We start from the raw sequence: 21,633 nt of genomic DNA on the forward strand, positions 1-21,633 counted from the left end.
TTGGCCCTGGTTTTTTTTGTATCTCTTTTTTTGCGGACCGGCCGACGAAAAGAAAGCTGACGATGCAGATCTGTAAAGGGAGCAGTCAGGATGACGGTGCCGAGACCGGGATTCCTTGTACGCTCTCCCATGACGAGCAGCTACTTCGTACACGACATGCTGACCCGAGTTAGAAAGCGTTGGCGCCCCCGACGCACATGAACACGCTCGATTCAAGTCCCAATCGCCCTCCAGGCCCTCTTCAAACGACGAACACCTTCCGCCTAGCCGACCAACCCCCCCCACCAAAACGGCAAAAAACCCTCCTCGATGCCCGTCGCCGGGGCCCAGGCGAGGATATAGACATTGAGCAGGATGCGGCGTCACGGTCAGATCCGCGCGGCAGCCAGACGAGCTTTGCTCACTCCGTTTCCCCTGGAATTCAGGAATACCAGGTCGTGGAAGAGTCTACCAAGGGAACAGGACGCTCGAACAGGCGCAGCCGTCAGCCGCAGGCGAACCACCCTTCTGTCATGAGCAGCCATGTTGGCCGAGGCCGAATGTCTCGTCAGTTGGAACCTGTCGAGAGTTTTGACGAGCTTGCCCCGGCTCAAAAGCCCACTCCACATCAACAACGGACCGCCCGTCTGATTCTCAGCCGGTCTACTGCGATCACCCGCGACCCTGCGGATGCATGCATCCTCGGGAAACCGACTCGGCCAGGTCAGAGTCCCCAAAGCAAAAAGCGTCCGAGCCACGAAGTCATCGAGGATCAGGATGAACTGGCGGCTGGGACTAGCAGCGGAGGATCCCCTACAGCGAGCACAAGACAGCCAATCAAGGGCTCACCGAAGAATAAATCCCCCAGTTTGTCACAGCGGGGAGACATAAAATCGACCAAGTGGGCCGGCAACCGAGGAGACCTTACGACTACCGGCATCGGCGTGGCAGCAGCTGTGTGCCAACCCAATTTTGAGTTTGTGGCAAAAGACAGCCACAACTCCTGCTTCTTACGACCTACCGATGGCCCAGAGTTGCGCGTGTTTACTGATGAGACTCATCCTGCGGAGCCCTATCACTGGCTCAAGATTACAGGGAAAGCGAACACGTTGTTGTATCATCCGAAATCTAGCCTCATCAAGCTCAGCCAATCAATGGACCAAGCCTCGGTACCGATTGGGAGTTTGATGTTTATCAAGCTTCGTAGCAGTGCGGAAGCGTTATGGGTCGTTGAGTGGGTTCGCAAGCACCTCGCGGTGCGCATCATTCCGGCAAAGGAAGAGTACTGTTGCCCAACGAGCCTTGTTTGCTGTTTGTGCCACGCTAACGGTATTCAGGGATAAACTGGCCATGTCGTATAAAAAGCTGCACCACGACGTAACCCACAGTCGCAGCCAGGCGTCGGGCAGGCGACTGTCCGTCGACACCCCAACCCACCTGCCGCAGGCAACCCAGGGGTCACCCAGGGCGAATGCGGCTCCGATCGAAAGTGTTCCGGCCAGCTCTCGGACTCCCATTCGACGCCAGATGCAAGTCTCAGCTCAGCAGGCAGAAACTCCGCTTCCCCGGCCCGATACCGCTGGTGAACACGCCTCAGCTACATCACGCTCCCTGAGAACAAGGCAAATTCCTCAATTGGGGCAGACGTTGGAACCGCCTCGTGTATCTGCCGTCCGCCGCTGGTCTGACGAACATCGGGAGTGGGCACAGGATTGGAATATGCCCCTGATCCTCCGGCGCACAACCGTAGACAAGGAAGACATACCCAGGCTCGACGAGGGTCAATGCCTAAACGACAATCTCATCGGATACGGTCTCCGCTATCTCTTTGACGTGTTGAAGGATCGGGCTAAGGATTTGCACGAGCGTGTTTATCTCCACAATTCCTTCTTTTACGAGAAACTCAAGGCGGGTAGGGGCATCAACTACGATGGTGTCAAGAATTGGACTGCAAAGGTGGACTTGTTGTCATACGACTACATCATCGTACCCGTTAACGAACACTACCATTGGTGGGTGGCCATCATATGCAATCCCGGGAAGCTGGACCCGGCCTCGAGACGGGTTTCGGATGATACTCGAGACCCGGCCGTTGCGATGGAGGGCAAAGTCGACGGCGCCTCCTCGGATGTGGAAATGACAGACGTACCTGAGAAGCGCCCGGTGCGAGCATCGATAGACCAGCCCGAAATTGTCAAGTCCGACCTCGTCGACTTGGTTTCTGACGATAAGAACGTCAGCATAGACCTGACCTCGACCTCTCGGGCGAAGCAACTCAAAAAGCCAAGGCCTGGCGTAAGGACGTACAGCCCTGACGACCCGAGGATCATCACTCTTGATTCTCTAGGCTCGACCCATCCCCAGGCTATCGCCCACCTCAAGAAGTATCTTTTTGCCGAGTTTAAGCACAAGCGCAATACGGTGATTACCGAGCCCCCTGCGACGCTGGGCATGAGGGCCGTGAACATACCGGAACAGGACAACCTGTGCGACTGCGGCGTCTACCTCCTCGGGTACATTCAAGAATTTGTGAAAGACCCAGACCAGTTCGTTCGAACGTTGCTCCGAAAGGAGTCCCCGGATTGGATATTCAACCCTTCGGATCTGCGTAATTTATGGCGCGAGACGATATTCTGGGAGCGGAAACAACATTTGAAAACGCAACCGGGGTCAAGAAAAAAGCTGGACGCCTCGGCCGCAACTCCTACGCCCAAGTCAAGCGTAGAGCCAAGCCGCCATCCATCGCGAGACAACACCAGTGAGGTTAACGACGCACCAAAAGACAAACCCGGGACCGAGACAGGTTTCTCGGAACACATAACACCCACCAGCGCCTCCGATAGCCCGATGAACGTCGATGCCCCTCAGACAGATGATTCCAGTACCGAACCCACACGTTCCGTCCCACAGCCAACGACGGGAAGCGAACAGCCGCAGGCTTCAGGGACGGTGCGCGCGCCGTCCCCTCAACCACCAGTCCCTCAACGAGACGCCCGGGACGAATCTGCAGTTCCCATCCCCACTGTGGAAGGCGATCCTGTCCTCCCAACCGTCGAGGCACCCGATGGGGAGGAACTCCCCAGCCCACCGCCTCAACCGCGAGACGATCCAGGGTTCCTCGTCCCGCTTTCCTCCACTCCACCGAGTGGGCCGGCCGAGGAAAGTCAGCCCATCGTCGAAGTCGAGCTTGCTTCGTCCCACTCGCCGCGCGCCGCGAAGCCTGCAACCAGACAGGCGAACTCAGTGCCCTCGTCACCCGCGGGAGCGAGCCGTCGTCGTGCGGCTAAGGCCCGCACGCAGCACACCAGCAGCCATTTTGTCGTTGATGACGGCCCGACCGTGGTAACGGCCGAGATGGTGCGCTCTTCGGATCCGATCGATCTTACGGATGACTGAGCGTTGCTGTCTTGCCGGAAGGTTTTCTCGCGCTTTTCTCTCATCGCTTGATAGATTCAATACCCCCTCGGTGGCCTGGGCCTGGCGCGGTCTCGGGTCTGGGGCTAACAGCATAGTTTAGCGGCGTGGCGGTGGCATCTCAATGGCATGGCAGCGTATCCGGTGTCGAGGTGGATTTGTTTGTTTTTTGTTTTGTGTTAACTACCCGTACTCAACATCTGTTTTCGATTTGGTCGGCTGCCATGAGTTACCTAGCCAGTTTTATGAGCTTGACCTTGCGGTACCTGTCACTGCTAGCGAATATCACTACGGAGAATTGAGGCAGCGAGATAGAGCGGGAAATGAGGGCTGGCTGATCTGAACTCGCGGAAACCGTCCGCTTGATGTGAGCGAAGTTGCAATGGCAGACGAGATGAGACTCGAATGAATAAAGAACAAAACAGCCTCGCTTTGTGCGCGCAGATTCCATTCCACGTATTTTATACATCATCTGACTGAGGAGGGTTGACAATGCTTGCCTGCCTGCTCCGGGTATAGACCACCCTAGATCCGAGCTCTGTCCCACGTCCCTATACTGACAACAAACTAATCATCCCCGTCCGACTCGGCCTCCGCCCCGTTCAACTCGGCCTCATCAGGCTTCTTCACAACCGCCTTCGGCACCTCAAAAATAACGGCGCCGCACCGCCCCTCCTTCATGTTCTTCCACCTACCCAGCCGCAACTCCTTGCCCGTGACAGCCACGACGCAGAGCCCGTCGCGGCCGCGCTCGCCGCGCTCAAACATGGCGATGTCGTTGACGATGCCGCGGACCAAGTCCTGCTCGGGTGCTGTTTGTTGTTGTTGTTTGCCCGCGTGTACCCCGTTCGGGGTCGCCGGCGACGCACCACCACCACCACCGCCCAGCACGCCAACGACCTCGATCTTGCGCTTGTCGTCGCTCAGGCGCCACACGCGCACGCAGCCGTCCCAGCTGCCGCTGAGGATGACGTCCGAGTAGGGGACGGTGCGGAGCGCGGTGACGGCGCGGGGCTGCGGGGCGGGGACGACGCTCGGGTCGGGGACCTCGTCGGCGGAGGACTGGGAGGGGTCCAGGGGCGGCTCGATGCCGTGGGCGCGCGGGACGACGTGCAGGGCCTTCTTGCGCTGGATGCTCCAGAGCGCCAGGTCGCCGTTGTCGCTGCCCGTGACGAAGATCTCGTCGTCGATCATGGCCACCCGGTCCATGCTGCCCTCGTGCGCGGCCGACGCCGGGTCCATCCCGGCCGGCACCCGGCTCTTCTTGCCGCCGCCCTCGCCCGCCCCGCCCCGGAACACCAGCTGCGACTCCTCGGGCACCTTCCAGTAGCGCGCCGTGCGGTCGCGCGCGCCCACGCTGACGCACCGCTCCTGCGCGAGCGCGTCCACGTCGAGGATCTCGTCCTGGTGGCCGAAGAGCGTCTCGATGTAGGCCAGCTCGTCGAGCGACCAGACCTTGACGGTGCGGTCTTTGGAGCACGAGAAGAGCTGGTTGGTGCCGCGGCGGAAGGCGAGGCCCGTCACGGCGTCGCGGTGTTGCGTGAAGGCGCGGATCGGTTTGAGATCGGCGGCGTTGTAGACGACGAGTCGGCGGTCGACACCCCCGGTCACGACGTACTTGCCGTCTTGGGAGGCTTTGACGGTGAGGGGCGCCCCCGTGTGGCCCTGGTAACTCTTGTCCTTGGTTTTTCCCGGGTTGGCTTTGGCGAAGCATATCCTCTCGGGTTTCCGCTTGGGTGGCGCGGGGGGCTTCTTTGGTTTCCTCCGTGTTGTCTGCGGCCATTGGTCCTTGGGCAGGTCTTGCAACTTCCATTTTGTGAGATAGCCGTCTTTGGTCGTCGTGTAGGCGTACGGAGCGCACACGGCAACCGATGTCACCGAACCCGAGTTCCAGCGGAATTGGGTGTGTGATGCCTCTTCAAAGTTCAGTTCTGTAGCCAACCGCCGGTAGATTTTGCCCTTCGATTCAGCCACGTCCTCTTGCAGCCGCTCGGCAAGAAGATCTCTGTCAATCTCCTCCGCGTCGAAAGCGTACTCGTCCTCCAATTCCACCTCTTTCCGCGTCTTCTCAAGGTACCGCTGTGCTAGCCTCAACCGCTTCTCTGCCACTGTCTCCCCTCCACTATCCGATTCGTCCGAGGAGCCATCAGAGCCGCTTCTGTCCCGAACATCATCTCCGCTCTCGTCGCTCTCGATATCGCTGCCTGATATCGACTCGTCTCGCTCAATGGCCTTTTTCTTCGGCGCGACAGAGGGTTTGGCGGGGCCCCTGCTCGGTGGTTTCGATGACGGCTTGTTCGTTGCTAGTCGCTTCTTTGGTGCTTCTGTCGCCGCTGTGCGCTTCCTCTTCTTCTGGGCTCCGGGTGTCGTAAAAAAAGACGACATGGTGGCGGCTGCGACCAGTTTCGCAGGGCGTCGGCGATGTCGTCTACTTTTTTTGGCTGCCTTTCTTCACTGATCTGCGGACTGCTCTCAAAATTTCTGAGCGGGTCCCAGAAAAAAAGTTAGCCTGCATCGGTGGAGAAAGATACCGACGCCGCCAGGCCGCGCCGCCACATTCAGCCCCAGCGGGGCGAGGCCGAGCGGGGCGTTATGGGGCAAGTCTGGTCCCCACCTGCCCACCACCGTTGGCGGGCAGGCGGACAGTGTCTGTGCGCTCAGGCTGAAGCTCCAAGTGCGCGTTCCCTCCTGCCTGCCTGAGCTCCAGCGAGAAAGCAAGCTGAGGAAGAAGGGAAGCTTGCCAAACACCAGCAACAACACCACCAGCACCCAACCACCACATCTTTCGACAACGAAAACGCCAAGATGTAGGCTGCACGTCCTAGAATAATCTTGAATTACATAGCTAACTATACTTCCAGGGAGGTTCTGCTCGGCATCACAGGCAAGGACTTTACCTTGATCGCGGCCTCCAAGGCCGCGATGCGCGGGGCGACGATCTTGAAGGTTTCCGACGACAAGACGAGGCAGCTGAACAAGCACACATTGATGGCATTCTCTGGCGAGGCCGGTGACACGGGTTGGTGACCAGGAACTCGGAACGATACGCACATTCACCCCGCTTACCCCCGCAATAGTACAGTTCGCCGAATACATTCAAGCCAACGCCCAGCTTTACTCGATGCGCAATGAAACCGATCTTTCTCCTTCAGCGCTGGCCAACTTTGTGCGCGGCGAGCTGGCGTCGAGTCTTCGGTCGCGGAAGCCCTACAACGTCAACCTCCTCCTTGGAGGGGTTGATCCCATCACACACAAGCCAAGCCTGTACTGGCTGGATTATCTTGCGTCGCTGGCCCCAGTACCCTACGCAGCGCACGGCTACGCCCAGTAGGTTACAGGATTCTCGGGTTGTCCACGCTGCAGGGCGCCAAGTGCTGACTGATTGTCCCGCAGATACTACTGCCTCTCCCTCCTCGACAAACACCATCAACCCGACATCTCCCTAGAGCGGGGCATGGAGCTCCTTAGGCTCTGCGCAGACGAACTGAAGAGGAGGTTACCGATAGACTTCAAGGGCTTGATTGTCAAGGTCGTTACAAAGGATGGGATCGAGGTCAAGCCATTCGACGAAGACGCGGTGGTGAGGGGCACTTGATTGTCGGAGCGGGTGGGGAGTCTGGCGGGAATAAACTGTGTATGATACCTAGCAAGGGGCGTCGGTATGCATTTGACGCCTACTGGGTTTCTTTTCGGTATCATGTCCCCGTTTTGGCCAAGTGGTGGCCGAGTGAGCCTGTTGTTGCCTCGGTTTCAGCCTTTGAATGGCTACACCAACAAGACTTGCGGTCGATCATACTTGGCTTCGCTCGTGTGACATGCATTCTCTCTTGGTCTCGGTATCAACCTCCGATTTCCTGCACCCTCGCCATTTCACTCTTTTTTTTTGCCATCCAACCGCGCACTTTGGCCAAAGTCAAAAAGAGTCAAACTACGACTACGGCTTCCCCTCTAATATCAATGACGGCTTTGCCATGTTTCGACTGGCCCGGGTAGAAGATAAAAACTCGGGACCGGAGTTACGAAGGACAATTAAGAAATCCCAGGTTGGTGCGCAACTTGTTGGCAATCTGATGACATCGTTGTTGTCTCGGGAGGCGCTCGGTCGTCTTCGAAGGTGGAGCCGATTGTCTGCCCCCCATTGCGACCATCCATGCAGTTCTATTATTGCGACCGTTTCTAACCGGATTTAGCTTACACGGGCATGTCCCACGTCTTCCTGCGTCCCACTCGCCCTATCAACGGATGGGAGTCCTGCGAGGCGGTGAGCTGAGGGCTCTGCTCACAACGTGCTGTGAGTTGAGTTGTCATGCATTTCCTAAAATTGTCTGCCATTGTCGGAGAATGCAAACGAAGACCGGGTTGGAAACCTCGCTTTCAATGCTCGAGGTGGTGAAGTTCCCGGTTGCTGGTCCGGTTGCTGGTCCGCGGGGCGAATGTGGAATATTTTGCTCTCGACATCGTTCTTAGTAAGGAGCCTCGTTCCACACCAAAACGATCCAGGGCCAGTAGGAAGAGGGACCCCGGGTGCCGAGGGCGAAAATAACTTCTCGCCTTGAAACACCGCTCGTTCCTCGACCTCCATCGGGGTTTCCGAGGTCGTCTATCTAGGTACATACATGGACAGTACTCGTATTGTGTAACAGTCCGGGTAGGTATGGACGAAGAGATAAATGCCACGTGCGAGCTGGAATCTTCGCCCCCATCCCTCACCTTTCGTCTGGCAGTCCATGGCCTCCTTGTCAGGCCTCTTCCCCTCTCTCACATGAGGTTCCGACAGGAACAACGAAACAATGTGGTCATAAACATCTTGCTAGGATATACCCGGGCAGCTGACCCGGCTCGCCACAGGAGCAAATCACTGGCGCAAACTGTGAACTTCTTTCGCCATCAGATCGCCCTTTCCCCAAAAGGTTACGAGCGGTTGGACCAGCATCAGCCAAGGAAGGAGAAGCGTGGGTGGCCAGAGACCCCAAACCAAAAATGTCCGTGCAGGGATCTCTTGTGGCACACGGCTTCGCTGAGTTCGCCTTGCCAAAACCGCTCTCCTAAAGTGGGTCCGACACCCGATCCAAAACTCTTTTTCTGCGCCCTCTCATCCTCTCTCCCTCTTCCTGAAAACTCTTCCTCCTTCCTCACCACACAAGGATTCTTGAATCCAACCCACATCCGATCCGCATTTCCCTTTACAATCGTCCTTCCTTTTCCTTTTGAGAATCTGCATTTCGGGTTCTTCGAAAGGATCGCAGGAGACACGCTCCCTCTTAATAATTTGATTATTTGAGACGAGCGACACCAGGCAACACCGGTGGAACGCGAACGCAAAGAGACGCCAGTTTCGGTTTTCTTCGCCTTATAATCGATTTTCCCCGCGTTCTTTCCGAGTTTTATCGACTTCGTTACTCGACCACTCTCATTTGAACGGCGCGTTCTCTTCGAGAGTCGAAAAACACCCCGACCGACTTGTTTTCGTTCGACTCCCCCGCAACCACAATCATGGCGGACCAACTCAACGGCGACATGGGCAACCTGTCCCTCGGCTCTCCCCAGCCCTGCCAGCACCCTGGCCAGCAGCCCACCGCTCGTTCCTACATTCCTCCTCACATGCGCGGCAAGATGGGCTCCCCCGGCGGCCCGATTAACTCCCCTCCCATCAATTCTCCTCCTCAGCCGGGTCCGGGCCCCGGCCCCGGCCCCATGGGTGGCCTCAACAACAGCGCTTGGGCTGGGTAAGTTCTGAACTCTCCTGCAGTACTTCTGCGCCGCTTTAACATTGGATTCTAACTCGTCGGCAGCAATAACAACTTCGATGCCCGCGCTGGCGGCGGTGGCAACTGGGGCGGCGGCGGCGGCGGCGGCTATGAAAATGGCCCTCAGCCTCAGCCTTGGGGCGGCCCCCGGGGCGGTGGTGGCTTCAACCGCAATGCTTACCGCGGACCTAACACTGGCGGGCGGCGGCGGCGGCGGTAACATGGGTGGTGGCGCTGGCCGCGGTGAAGGTCGGTGGATCGAGGGCAAGCATGTCATTGGTAACAGCGACCCTCGCCTGGAGCGGGATCTCTTTGGCACTGCCGACGACCCGAGCAAGCAGCACACCGGCATCAACTTCGAGAAGTACGACGATATCCCGGTCAACCCCTCCGGCCGTGATGTGCCTGATCCGGTTTTGACCTTCAGCAACCCCCCGCTGGATGCTCACCTGCTCTCCAACATTGAGCTTGCTCGCTACCAGATCCCCACTCCGGTTCAGAAGTATTCCATCCCCATTGTCATCAACGGCCGCGATCTTATGGCTTGCGCTCAGACCGGCTCCGGCAAGACTGGCGGTTTCTTGTTCCCCATCATGCACCAGTCTTTCACCCAGGGCCCTTCGCCTGTTCCCGCTCAAGCCGGTGGCGGCTACCGCCAGCGCAAGGCGTACCCGACTGCCTTGATCCTCGCTCCCACCCGTGAGCTTGTTTCCCAGATCTATGAGGAAGCCCGGAAGTTTGCTTACCGCTCGTGGGTGCGCCCTTGCGTCGTCTACGGTGGTGCCGATATCGGCTCCCAGCTTCGCCAGATGGAGCGCGGCTGCGATCTTCTTGTTGCTACCCCGGGTAGACTTGTCGACCTCATAGAGCGTGGTCGCATCTCGCTCTGCAACATCAAGTACCTCGTGCTGGACGAGGCTGATCGCATGCTTGACATGGGTTTCGAGCCCCAGATCCGCCGTATTGTTCAGGGTGAAGACATGCCGACTACTGGTCAGCGTCAAACGCTCATGTTCTCGGCCACATTCCCCCGCGACATCCAGATGCTCGCCCAGGACTTCCTCAGCGACTACGTTTTCCTTTCGGTTGGTCGTGTTGGCTCCACCTCGGAGAACATCACCCAGAAGGTCGAATACGTCGAGGACGTCGACAAGCGGTCCGTCCTCCTGGACATCCTGCACACCCACGCCGGTGGTCTCACTCTTATCTTCGTCGAGACCAAGCGCATGGCCGATTCCCTGTCGGACTTCCTCATTAACCAGAACTTCCCGGCCACCTCCATCCACGGTGACCGCACCCAGCGTGAGCGTGAGCGCGCTCTGGAACTGTTCCGCAACGGCAAGTGCCCCATCCTGGTTGCCACTGCCGTTGCCGCTCGTGGTCTCGATATTCCCAACGTCACTCACGTTATCAACTACGACCTTCCCACCGACGTTGACGACTATGTGCACCGTATCGGTCGTACCGGCCGTGCCGGTAACACGGGTATTGCGACCGCCTTCTTCAACCGTGGCAACCGCGGTATCGTCCGGGAGCTTCTGGATCTCCTCAAGGAGGCTAACCAGGAGGTTCCCGCTTTCCTCGAGACCATTGCCCGCGAGTCATCCTTCGGTGGCGGTGGTCGTGGCCGTGGTGGCGGCGGTCGCGGTCGTGGTGGCCGTGGCGGTAACACCGATTTCCGCAAGTACGGCGGTGGTGGTGGTGGTGGCGGCTTCGGCGGCGGCGGCGGTGGTTTCGGCGGTGCCCAGCATGGCTCCGGTGGCGGCGGCGGCTTTGGCGGCGGTGGTGGCTACGGCGGTGCGCCCCCCAGCGGCGGCTATGGCGGTGGTTACAGCGGTGGCTACGGCGGCGGCGGTAGCTACGGCAACCCCGGTGGTGCCGGTGCCCAGTCCTGGTGGTAACCGCCCGGGACAAGGCCGCGACACACCACATTTTACCCGGCGCATCGACTTTTCCTTGTTTCCCATCGTTTCTCGCATACGTCGCGCGTTGCTTTCGGTTTCACGTTCGGAATTTCCGGAATTTCTAATGCGGCGAACATGGCTTATCATTTCCGACTGGAGCCCGGCAGGTTTTCGATGCCAAGGTTCCCTCTCTGGCTTTGACGATAGACCGGGGTTTTCCTGTTTACTGAAACGGGACGACTCCATTCGACGATTTGATACCCTTAGAGCAGAAGGCTTGGGACGTCAAAACGCCCTGCGCGCTCATGCTACGGATGGCATGAATTGCAGGCCTGGTTGATTAGATCTGGACACTAGATCTCTCATCAACCCTCACGATCGTCATGTTTCTGCCCTTGGCCTGCTTTTTCGGAGAGGGCTCGATGCGTTCACATAGAAATGGGGGTCATGGTACGCCGCAGGCTCTTTTCATTTTCGTTTTCAACTTTTCCTTTTCACGACACATCTCATAGACAAAAGTGGATTTCTCGGTTCTTTATCTCTGGTCGGCACCGCGATCCGACTTTGGCCAGGCGGTCTCAGGTCTAGGGAGGATTACAGGAGGCATTCCTGAAGTGCCTGAGAGATGGACTGGTAATTTTTCGGCAGTTCTGTTGAGGACTGGGAGCGGTTGATGGAGCATGATACCCCTTTGATGATTCCGGCCGGAAGAGGGGAAAATGCTTCTTGGCTCTCATCGTCGGCACTGGAACACCGATGATCTGCGAAGGACAGGCAGCGCGCAGGAAAATGGGTGCGCAATGGGTCAGGCTTTGGCAGGGCCTCGGTTTTCTCGACCGAGCAAATTACTCGAGCAGTGGCTTCGGTTCTTCGTGGCTTCAGACCACGGTCCATACTGAGGAGTCCGAGCAAAAAACCACTTTACTATATTACCTTCTCGAGAGCCCGGCAAGGGCTATCATCTTCGTCTGGTTGCCCGTGATGTGCTTTTATCGTGTGTTTGATGTACTGTTCAACTAAGTGACCCCCCGACCAGCTGATGGTGCCTCCTTTTGCGTCTTGACAACCGAGCACTTTGGAGTCGCTGTCCGATACTTTCGCCGGATAACATGAGAACTCTGATCCGTGGCAAGTATCTCGGTTACTTTCCACCGCAGCTTTTTACCTCCATGGACATAGGTAGGTAGCCAAACCGACCTTGCCCTACGGTAGCTGATTCCGGGCTGTGTTCGTCAGCACAAGTTAGTTGCTAGGCTGAAGGTTGACCACTGTGCTCTCACGTAGATACTTGAGCAGGTATAATAAGCCGGACACGCCTTTGTATGTAGAACACAACTGAGTTGACATAGTTACAAACGTTCCTCGCGTGAGAGTGACCCAAAGTGGGATTTTCGGCACACTTGTATCACCTCAAGATAGACGGGTAGATACCATGTATTGTAAACAAGGAGACACGCTTCCATTGGCCTGTGGCCCTGTTCTATTTAGTACTCTACATGATATCCAAGCAGCTCATGCCCTTCGAACTCCGTCCAATGCCGCAAACGACTCGTTCTCGAAACCAAAGGAATCCAATCCATCACCTCAATCATGTCGTCAATTCCTCCAGGATGGATTCGAGCTCATCTACGCGAAACGGAAGACTGAGAAGTTCCGTGCCAATGGAGTCCTTGTGGCTAGTGATGATCTGATGGTCGTGGAATCTGCAACGGAAGTCAGCTCTTATCCTCCTGCATCACACAACCAGGCAGTGCCATGCGTGGTCAAGGGGGGAACAACTTACTCCTTCAACAGCGTGCGAAACGCCATCTCCGAACTGCAAATAAACTCCTCCACCGCCTTATTATACACCATGCGATACTCCACCGCCACCTCACCCTCCCCACCCCCACCAGCACCACCAGCACCTGCACCACCACCCTGCTCCTCCGCCGCCACCAACACCTCCCCAACCAGCAACCGAAACAGCGCGCGCGCATTCTCCGGCAAGCTGCGCAGCACGAAGGCGACGCCCTCCTTGCCGCCGGCGCGGCGGGCCTTGCGGCCGAGGAGCTCGTGGACCTCGTCGACGACGTCGAGCTCGCAGGGGGCGCGCGGCGCAAAGGTCGTGCAGTCGTGGAAGACCAGGTTGAGCGACGCGCGCAGCGCCGCGTCCCACAGCAGGGAGAAGTCGGCCGTGTCCGCCGTGCACGCCAGCCGCACCCGCGCGTGCGACGCCAGCTGCGCGAGCAAGGATTGCAGTGCCGGCTTGCTGCGTAGTGACGGTGAGTCGATCGAGTTGACGAGGATCGTGAGCGTGGTGGGGGAGCCGTCCGCGTCTGGGGCGGGGGTGTTGGTGAGGTTGGTGAGGAGGGTTTGGAGGGTGGTGGAGGGGTTGCCTGTGCCGCCTCCCCCGCCTGGGGCGAGGGAGGGGAGGGCAGAGGTGAGGGTGGTGAGGATGTCGCGGGCTGTGAGGGTGCGGACGTAGCCGTTGATGATGACGATTTTGTGAGAGGGGTTTTGGGAGGAGAGGTAGGTGGCAAAATTATGGAGGAGGCGGCGTTTGGAGCCGTAGCCATAGAGGCAGGTACTGAACCCTTGGGAGAGCTCGAAGGCCCATTGAGGGAAGGACTCGGCGTGGAGGGACTGGAGAAAGTTGACGTCTGCAGCGTGGGGATCTTCGAGTTGGCGGAGAACGGAGAAGTATTCGTCGTGTTTCAGGAGGTCGAGCGATGATAAGGTGTTGTTGGATGTTTTGGCCAAGCCGGGTTTGTTTTGATAAAAGTACTGCTCGTGAGGAGGCAGATCGCGAGGAGGGGTTGGTGATTTCTTCCGCCCTGTAGCCCTGCGCTTTCTCCCCGGGGCTTTTGAGGGTGTTGCAGGTTCCTGGCCTTCCTCTATCCCCGCTTGCTCCTCTGCCTCGGCCTCCTCATCCTCGCTTGATTCGTAGATTTCTCGTGCAATATCCCCTTCTTCCACCTCGTCATCGCTGACGGTGCCCCCTATCACACGGTCTATCAAGGCCCTGGCGCTTTTCCTCCTGGCCGACCTGTCGGCAATATTCCGTCTACTCGGAGTGTTGATGCCATTCAGCTTCACGGGGGTCTCGGCGAGGGTCCTTGATCGCCTGTTCGAAGGTGTCGTCGCTTGAGCCTTTGGCGTTCCTGTGACTGCAGACTTCGGAGGGCGGCCTCGCCGTTTGGCGGGTGTCACCTCGACAGCGGACTTCACCTCTTCAACGCTAACAATTTCTTCCCCAACACCCTCCTTATCAACCGCATCGTTGTTTTCGAGGCGCCTTCGTCTTCTCGGGGTCTCAGCTTCGTCAGGGACTTCGTATGGGTCGGCGGGCAGATCGCGCTTTCGAGACACAGGGGGCGCTGGAGCCTCTGTTGTGGTTTTCCTGCGGGGCATCTTGTCACCTATACTCGAATTTTGAATTGTTGTCGAAACAGTCCATCTTCTAATGTAGGACAGGGACTTGTACAGAGTCCAGGAGTGGGTTTCCATTAATTGAGACGCGCCCAGGCCGAGCAACGCGACTGCCCCAGATTTCCCAGGGTGGCCCAAGCTCCTGCGACTTCAACCCTTTCCAGAGTGAAGAAGTCAGTGAAAGTAGTCTCGAACAACTCACGCTCTTTCCCACCAAAATCGCTCCTTCGCTCTTTAGCCTGCATATACTTTTCGACTTTCTCCAGCTGGGGTATTTTGGCTCATTTAGAGCCTTTTCGGCTGTACGATATGAACTTGAACTTGTCGGCATCGCTCAACATTTTCAAGCTTTTAGCGAAGCCTTCCTTGTGCCTTCCTCACGCCACGGTCGCAACCTTCGACGACTTGCCCATTCCACTCAACAAGGCCTTCGCTAAAAATGACAAGCCGGCAGACATCAGGGCTGTAGTGCTGGACAAAGATGATTGTTTTGCAATTCCAGACCATAACGAGGTCCACGAGCCGTACAAGGTAATCTTGCCCACCATGCGCTGCTTCCCTGCTTTGCCCCCTCCAACGTGCTTTGTTATATTCCCAGTTATGCTTCGATCTTTGAGTACCGTGATATGATGCTAAGATTGAAAAGTGTCGGTTTGAGGCCCTGCGAGCAGCCTACCCGGGTCGCCGTCTCCTAATCGTATCAAACACCGCCGGTGCGACGAGCTACGATGTCGGTGGCAAGCTAGCATCGGCGGTTAATGCATCAACTGGGGTCAATGTCCTCTCTCATGCGGTGAAGAAGCCAGGTTGCGGTGACGAGATCCTATCGTACTTCCGTCAGCACCCGGAAACTGGAGTGACAAGCCCCCACCAAATCGCCATTGTTGGCGATCGACTAGCAACCGACATGATGCTGGCCAACATGATGGGCAGTTGGGGCATTTGGGTCAAGAATGGGGTCGTACCGCTAGAGCAGAAGAGCATTGTGAGCGTCAAATGGTGTCGTGTCTTCCTAGACCTCCCCACTGACGCGGTCTTTAGTTTTCTAGGATCGAAAGGAGGCTCGGGCCCTACCTCCTCTCTAGGGGATACTCAGCGCCCGAGCCCTCAAGTCCCTTTGAGTAAGGGTGCAATATAAAACATCGGATACTGCCAGTCATCTGTGTGGCCAGTACTCTTCGTTAAGTGGGTCACTTATCACGAGCAGTGACGAGGCTGCTGGAACAACGCGCAAATCCCATGTGGCAGCTAAACAGGTATTGTTCAGGGGACCCTCGGCCGGGTGGGCTCTACTGAGCCCTTGGTGCTACCTGTGGAATGATAACTTCTAGGGCCCCGTGGCCTCTAAGGTTCGACTTCAATGGGGAATGTGGGACTGGGCTGGCTTTTCGTGGGGTGCTTAGGTGGGCTTCGGCTTCAAGCCTTAGGGGGGAGAGTTGGCAGCTCTGGAGTTCGGACGGTATGGTCAGTCACTGCCTTTGGCAGGTGTTCTCTTCCATTGATGGGGCTCACACAACCACTCCCAGGTGACTGCGGCCATTCATTCTAGCACACGCAGCCCTATTGTGGCCAGAGGAAAGATCGGACGGCTGTTCACCCAGGCGGCTGCTCGTTTACTTAAGCCCTTGGGTTTTCCTCCTTCACAATTATCCTTCCTTCTCCAATCCAACACTTTTTCCGAGCAATCACCAGTGACCGCTGCCTTCGATCTTCACCCACACAACACAAAACACCAATACTTCCTCATTGTCTTCTTTCCCAACGTCAACCATGGGTGGTAAGACTTGGTCCCGCAAGGAAGAGCTCGTCTACTGGCTCGAGTTGATCCCTCACTCGCCGAAGCGCCTTGGCCACGACCTCGCTGCCAATGAGGAAAAGGCCTGGAACTGGGTCGCCCAGCGCATGACCAAGAGCATGGGCAGTTCTGCCCGTCGCAAGTACACTCCTCTGTGTGTCTGTAAGTCTTACTTGCCCATGTTGCCGATACCAGCCCGCAGGTTAGCGGTCACGAACTAACCGGCCGCTGTTTACCAGTTGAACATTATTTTCAGAATACCTACCTAGGCCGTTTCTCGCCCAATATCGGCAAGCTGCACCTGAGATATTACAGGCGTGGTATAGTCCCCCCCTCAAGGCCGTACTGCCAGACAGATCAGCGACTAACTGATGCGTTCAGAGCAGGCCTCGAAGAAGAAAAAGGAGAAGGAGCGTGTTATGGCTGAGGAGCTAGAGGAGGCGCGGTCCGACTCTTCCATGACCGATGCTTCCGGCGATGCCGAGCCTCCGATTAAGGTCGACTCCAACGGCGACGAGCAGGCTCCCATCGTCATTAACTGTCAGTATCCCACGGTGCCGTCCTACCACACGCACGCCCCAGCTCCCCGGTCCACGGTCCCGTCGGCACCCGCGAGCTTCGCTCCCTCCGACTTCCTGCCACCGCCACCCCCATACCATTTCCACCAGTTCCCAGCTAACCACGACCGTTTGGCAACCACAGAAACAGAGGGTGACAGCCCGTTTATGGCCCAGCCGCCTGCTTCTGGGGCGGATGATGCTGCTGCTCCGCACCGGAGCTACAGCTATCACCATTACTGAACGGCGCTGGCCATGATTCATCATGCACTTAGCAGCGGACTTGCTTTTTTTTGGCAGACAGAAGGAAACGGGCACAGTCAACATCAACGCTCATCGCTGCGGTGATTTGCTGGAGAACACCCTTGCTTATCCGACGGGAACATGGCTCTAGGAGATCTAGCATACTTCGCTTCTAGTCTTTAAGGGGGAGGGTATCAATCAAGTCGCTGCTTCACGGGACTACTGTTCAACTGCTGTGGTCTGTGATGTTGTGAACAGGCTTTGAGTTTGACTTTTGCTTGGTTTGTTCGAGTTTGATTTCTCATCGAGTTTGTGGCTAAGGATCGCGAATTTCGCGACTCTCCCTGACGTGTATGTAGTGGTGGAGTGTGGTTCACTCTCACCACTACCATGTAGCATCGCTGTCGTGGTCGAGATAAGCTTTGTGAGCTGGATCGGATCGTGCATGCCGAGAGACCGGGATTATGCGGGTCATATCCCCGCGGGGTAATCAGATGGAGGGCCATTTCCAGGCACAAGGCAATGAATGACATCGCCGCCGAGATGATGGGATCGTGATCTGATGTGACGAGTTGACAACACTATAACTCAGGAGACTAACTCACAAGGGCCATATCAGTGTGACAACTGCGTGTCTCGGAAATCACGCCAGAACCAAATCATCACCTTTGTGACTCTGTCAACTCTTTGTTCACGAGGCATTCTTGGCCCACCATTACACCCAACACCAACTGTCAAGATGGCTCCTGAACCCCGTGCACGGCTAGAGGTGCCCATCTTCGGCCCAGATGACGGCCCATTGGCGGTCTCACTCGGAGCCAGCCGCCTTGAGCTCAACCGAGCCGGATCCTACGGTACGGAAATGGCTATCCTACCCCCTCATTTCTTCTTCACCATTTCATCATTCCCCATTCCCCATACCATACCTCACAATCCCAAACAGCAGCTAATCCCCCACCCTAACCACAGCCCTCGGCGGAACAACCCCCACCCTCGCCGAGCTCACCACCCTCCTCACCTCCCTCACTCCCACCCCAATCTCAACCTCAACCCCAACCTCCCCAAACCACACCCAAAGAGTCCCAATCCGCATCATGATCCGCCCCCGCGGCCCCCCTCCCACCATCACCATCACCACCACCACCACCACCACCACCACCCCCTCCTCCCAAAACAAGCCCCAAAACAACTCCTCCCAAACCACCCCCCAAGACTTCATCTACACCCCCACCGAGCACGCCACCATGGCATCCTCGATCCGCGAGTTCGCCACCTCAGGCCTGCTCTCGCCCGCCCTCGGCGACGGGTTTGTGCTGGGCGTCCTGCGCCGCAGCAACGATGATGATGGCAGGGTTGTATTAGATGGGGAGCGGCATCGGGAGCTGGTTGGGTTGGCGCGGGGGTTTGGGTTGCGGTGTGTACTGCATCGGGCTGTGGATGACGTTTTGAGTGGTGTTGTGGCTATGGGGGGTGAGGATGGGGATGGAGGTGGGGTGGAAGGGGTGGTGGTGGAGGGGGCGAGGGGGGTTGGGTTTGATGGGGTGTTGACTTCGGGGGGGCGGGGGGATGCGGTGGGGAATGTTGGGGGGTTGGGGGAGGTAGTGAGGGTTGCTGAGCGGGAGGGGGTGGAGGTGATTGTTGGGGGAGGGGTTAGGAGAGGGAATCTGGGGGGGTTGGTTGAGGGTTTGGGAGGGGGGATAGAAAGCGGATTGGGGGATGGGGTGTGGTTTCATTCTTCTTGTTTGCGAGACGGGGAGAGGTTTGATGTGGAGGAGGCGAAGGGGCTCGCGGAGGGGCTGAGAGGGCTGGGGGTGGTGTTGTCGGGTTAGGGGTGATCGTCTCTGGCATCTGGTTGGGGCCTCTATTCGTGACGGTCAGCGAAGCGTTGATAAGACTATCTAGGCGACAAAGTTGCGTTCTCAGACGTTGGGACAAGATGACATGGGATTGTAACGTGATCAATATTCTCTCGAGAACAACCCTTACGCAAGGGGATTCCCCTTGGTCGTCCAGCTACCTAACGGAGTCCTTGCCTGGTATATGAGCCAGTAATTGTGGATGGGGTAACTGAATTATGGTGATTGTTTGTACAATCAAAATGATATCGGAATCAGTGCTTCCCGCTGTGCGGACTTTTGCCAAACTGCTGTGACCCAATGCTTGACCGTACGACTCTTGACCATGACAGGTACGCGGGTCAAGTGCCATGGGACGTTATCTCAACGGCATACAGCTGCCACCCCCCCGAAGATACCCCCCCGGGCCATTCAACCATCCTCGAAAAGTATGCTCTACTCGAGAAAATGCTACAACCGATGTCAGGCGTCCCCAGACTGAATCAACAGTCTAGGGCCAGCGAAGCCTCCGACTCGTCCACGAGGCGCCACGTTGCAGCGAGCATCCCGCTCACGTAGACGGTATCCTATCCGCTGCGGAAGCGAACAGGAACGGCAAGCCACTCAGAGAGGCTTTCAACAATCGAGGGAGAACCAGTTACCGGCCTCGCCTACCACTTTCCTTGATCAGATGCCGAGAAGCGGTGGATCCGAAGTAGGGACAGGCCTCCGTCCTAGGCGTAGTCCCTGAAGTCCGGGCCCTGCGAATGCCCCGGCTGGGCTCTGCTGTATCGCACCATGCCCGGAATGGGATCTGGTGGCTACGGGGATGCTCGAGGCGCAGGGTTTGTGAGGGTACTGTGAGATGATTAATTTTCCTACAGTCCAAGGTTTGTGTTGGATGATGTGAGTCCATACCTGGATGTGAGCGAAGTCGTCACACTTCCTTGCCCGTCTCTTTCCGCGCCCTGTGTGAGGAGACCGTGTCAAAGACCTATCGCGGTGGTGAAACGATCACTTGGCTGCTCAGGCTTTGCGGTGCTGGGGATTGGGTTCCTTTTTGCTTTGGCCCTTCTTAGAACGTTTGGATCTTTGGCTTTTCGCTTTTTGCCCCTTAGGACGTTTGGATGGCGGGTTTAATGCAGCCTCTTTTTTTCGTTGAGCTTCCAAACGCCAGCTACGAACCCTCCCGGTGGGGCTCCGTTTCAAGCCATGATCTGGGAACGGGTTTGCGAGGCCGACCAACATATGCCTCGTTCTCTGCTGCTTCGGCCGCTCGGGGCTAGGTGGTGGCCACAAAACACGGCCGGCATACATGCCATCGGTCCGTTCCTCGTGTATTTTCTGTAACTCTGCTAACTGTTCCTCAGCCAAGACATGGTCAAAAGGGTCGGTATCGATTGATGTGCCATCATCGTCCGACATGGCGGGGTGAGATGAGGACGAAGTTAAGAGAAGAAGATGTTTTGAGGCACAATTTGGCGCTTGTCGCCTGGAAAACGCGGTTGACGCGAAGGAAGAACCGAGTTTGGTACGGGCGCGAGGCTCGTGATTGGACTTTACCGTTACAGGCTGGCTGTAATTACGCTCCGTTACCATCAAACTTACACGGATCGTTTTGTCCTCGACTCGTTCAATACCACCCGACAAACTTCCCACTTGCATATTACCTACTGCGGGGCGTAGCATGAGGAGCGCCAACAACATCGATGCCCAGATAATGCCCAATTCAGAAGGCACCATGTGCAGTGGGCGGTTGCCTAGAAAGCGGCCGAAAGAGGGGAATTGACTCCGGGCACCAGGCCTTCTGACCGTCCAGGTCAAGACTCCCGGTTCTTGACCATTTCTCAGCCTTCCAACTTCTATCAACTGAAAAATGCCGGCGTTATGGGAGACCGATACTGAGATCGGGCGGCGGTTGATGAAAGCGTGGGAGGGTGAGGGTTCAGTGTTCGTCGTCATGAAAAGCTTGGAGATTTATCAGGAATTGTTGAGACTCAACGACCCCTCCATGTGCCGTTGGCTCTCATCATCAACCCCGTGCGGCGATAGGGACGGCGACGACGGCGACGATGGCGATGATGCGGAGTCCACCTCGACCGTACAAATGGACGACGCCGCCCCTGACATTGGAGTTATCTGTCTAGTGACGCCGCAACTCTCCTACGAGAAAACCAAGGCCGGGCTGCCCACCTGTTTCCTCTTCGGCCGCGACTCCGCCAGACGAAAAATCGACGTTTGCCTTGGCCGGAAAAGTAAGACCAGTCTCAGTCGCGTTCACTTTGCCCTCGGCCTTAAGAACGACGTCTGGGCTGTCCGGAATATGTTCGGCTCGGGAACGCTGGTCAACCGAGACACAATGCTGAACCCTGACATGCCGAGCTATGCTCTATGGCCTGGTAGGGTTAACCACATCCGTGCCGCCGGTATTGAACTAGATATCTATTGCCGCAACAGCCGTGATGCAGCCACATACCTAATGGACCATCGGTACCCTCCGTTAGTTCCGCCAGACAGCAGGACCGAGTCTAGCGGCACCTCTCTGACCACCACGGGGACTCTTCCGCCCCCCAACGTTCCACCGGAGCTGACAAACCGGTTGTACCTGCTTGAGGAACAGGTATTACCAAGCCGTAATGCGATCAAAAAGTTTCTGTCGATGGATGGGTGGACTTGTGCTCGATATGTCTTCAAGAAATATTCGTCCTCTACGTCACAGCAGGATGCGCTCAACAAGCGCCTTATGCT

General features: G+C 57.1%; 8 protein-coding genes across 8 annotated transcripts; 6 read left to right on the forward strand and 2 right to left on the reverse strand.

The window, feature by feature from the left end:
• Positions 1 to 90: 90 nt before the first annotated feature.
• On the forward strand, positions 91 to 3,375 carry B0H64DRAFT_439765 (uncharacterized protein; the record flags this gene model as incomplete). The annotated part of the gene is made up of 3 exons (XM_062806449.1): positions 91 to 117; positions 174 to 1,261; positions 1,317 to 3,375. The coding sequence occupies 3 exons, from the start codon at positions 91 to 93 to the stop codon at positions 3,373 to 3,375; spliced, it is 3,174 nt and encodes a 1,057-aa protein (XP_062662900.1).
• A 450-nt stretch (positions 3,376 to 3,825) lies between these two features.
• Positions 3,826 to 5,908, reverse strand: B0H64DRAFT_430413 (WD40-repeat-containing domain protein). The gene has a single exon (XM_062805928.1). It carries the CDS (start codon positions 5,776 to 5,778, stop codon positions 3,961 to 3,963), a length of 1,818 nt encoding a protein of 605 aa, XP_062662901.1. The 5' UTR covers positions 5,779 to 5,908; the 3' UTR covers positions 3,826 to 3,960.
• A 129-nt stretch (positions 5,909 to 6,037) lies between these two features.
• On the forward strand, positions 6,038 to 7,071 carry B0H64DRAFT_99226 (nucleophile aminohydrolase). Its single transcript, XM_062809068.1, has 4 exons — positions 6,038 to 6,200; positions 6,255 to 6,412; positions 6,471 to 6,720; positions 6,787 to 7,071. Coding segments are annotated over exons 1-4 (612 nt in total). The 5' UTR covers positions 6,038 to 6,198; the 3' UTR covers positions 6,989 to 7,071.
• Positions 7,072 to 8,886: 1,815 nt separating this feature from the next.
• On the forward strand, positions 8,887 to 11,041 carry B0H64DRAFT_371745 (P-loop containing nucleoside triphosphate hydrolase protein; the record flags this gene model as incomplete). The annotated part of the gene is made up of 3 exons (XM_062802180.1): positions 8,887 to 9,119; positions 9,186 to 9,298; positions 9,390 to 11,041. 3 exons carry the CDS (start codon positions 8,887 to 8,889, stop codon positions 11,039 to 11,041), a joined length of 1,998 nt encoding a protein of 665 aa, XP_062662903.1.
• Positions 11,042 to 12,462: 1,421 nt separating this feature from the next.
• On the reverse strand, positions 12,463 to 14,516 carry B0H64DRAFT_388341 (origin recognition complex subunit 2-domain-containing protein). The gene has a single exon (XM_062803262.1). It carries the CDS (start codon positions 14,435 to 14,437, stop codon positions 12,824 to 12,826), a length of 1,614 nt encoding a protein of 537 aa, XP_062662904.1. The 5' UTR covers positions 14,438 to 14,516; the 3' UTR covers positions 12,463 to 12,823.
• Positions 14,517 to 14,764: 248 nt separating this feature from the next.
• On the forward strand, positions 14,765 to 15,580 carry B0H64DRAFT_371747 (mitochondrial PGP phosphatase; the record flags this gene model as incomplete). Its single annotated transcript, XM_062802181.1, has 3 exons — positions 14,765 to 14,986; positions 15,102 to 15,440; positions 15,497 to 15,580. The coding sequence occupies 3 exons, from the start codon at positions 14,765 to 14,767 to the stop codon at positions 15,578 to 15,580; spliced, it is 645 nt and encodes a 214-aa protein (XP_062662905.1).
• A 535-nt stretch (positions 15,581 to 16,115) lies between these two features.
• B0H64DRAFT_99265 (uncharacterized protein) lies at positions 16,116 to 17,160 on the forward strand. The gene is made up of 3 exons (XM_062809069.1): positions 16,116 to 16,412; positions 16,490 to 16,570; positions 16,632 to 17,160. The coding sequence occupies exons 1-3, from the start codon at positions 16,226 to 16,228 to the stop codon at positions 17,048 to 17,050; spliced, it is 687 nt and encodes a 228-aa protein (XP_062662906.1). The 5' UTR covers positions 16,116 to 16,225; the 3' UTR covers positions 17,051 to 17,160.
• A 407-nt stretch (positions 17,161 to 17,567) lies between these two features.
• On the forward strand, positions 17,568 to 19,464 carry B0H64DRAFT_472535 (uncharacterized protein; the record flags this gene model as incomplete). The annotated part of the gene is made up of 4 exons (XM_062807939.1): positions 17,568 to 17,904; positions 18,020 to 18,440; positions 19,239 to 19,334; positions 19,401 to 19,464. Exons 1-4 carry the CDS (start codon positions 17,790 to 17,792, stop codon positions 19,462 to 19,464), a joined length of 696 nt encoding a protein of 231 aa, XP_062662907.1. The 5' UTR covers positions 17,568 to 17,789.
• Between the last annotated feature and the right edge of the window lie 2,169 nt (positions 19,465 to 21,633).

The sequence above is a fragment of the Chaetomium fimeti genome, assembly GCF_033439085.1.
Source record: "Chaetomium fimeti strain CBS 168.71 chromosome Unknown B0H64scaffold_2, whole genome shotgun sequence".
Taxonomy (NCBI): Eukaryota; Fungi; Ascomycota; class Sordariomycetes; order Sordariales; family Chaetomiaceae; genus Chaetomium; species Chaetomium fimeti.

Bases quoted from the DNA above. Each gene is read 5' to 3' on its own strand.
- B0H64DRAFT_430413 (XM_062805928.1), bottom strand. From the start codon at position 5,778: ATGTCGTCTTTTTTTACGACACCCGGAGCCCAGAAGAAGAGGAAGCGC.
- B0H64DRAFT_99226 (XM_062809068.1), top strand. The intron at 6,413-6,470 runs GTTGGTGACCAG...CCCCCGCAATAG, and splicing joins TGGCGAGGCCGGTGACACGG to TACAGTTCGCCGAATACATT. The intron at 6,721-6,786 runs GTAGGTTACAGG...ATTGTCCCGCAG, and splicing joins GCAGCGCACGGCTACGCCCA to ATACTACTGCCTCTCCCTCC.
- B0H64DRAFT_388341 (XM_062803262.1), bottom strand. From the start codon at position 14,437: ATGCCCCGCAGGAAAACCACAACAGAGGCTCCAGCGCCCCCTGTGTCT.
- B0H64DRAFT_99265 (XM_062809069.1), top strand. From the start codon at position 16,226: ATGGGTGGTAAGACTTGGTCCCGCAAGGAAGAGCTCGTCTACTGGCTC. The intron at 16,413-16,489 runs GTAAGTCTTACT...GCTGTTTACCAG, and splicing joins GTACACTCCTCTGTGTGTCT to TTGAACATTATTTTCAGAAT. The intron at 16,571-16,631 runs GTATAGTCCCCC...TGATGCGTTCAG, and splicing joins CCTGAGATATTACAGGCGTG to AGCAGGCCTCGAAGAAGAAA.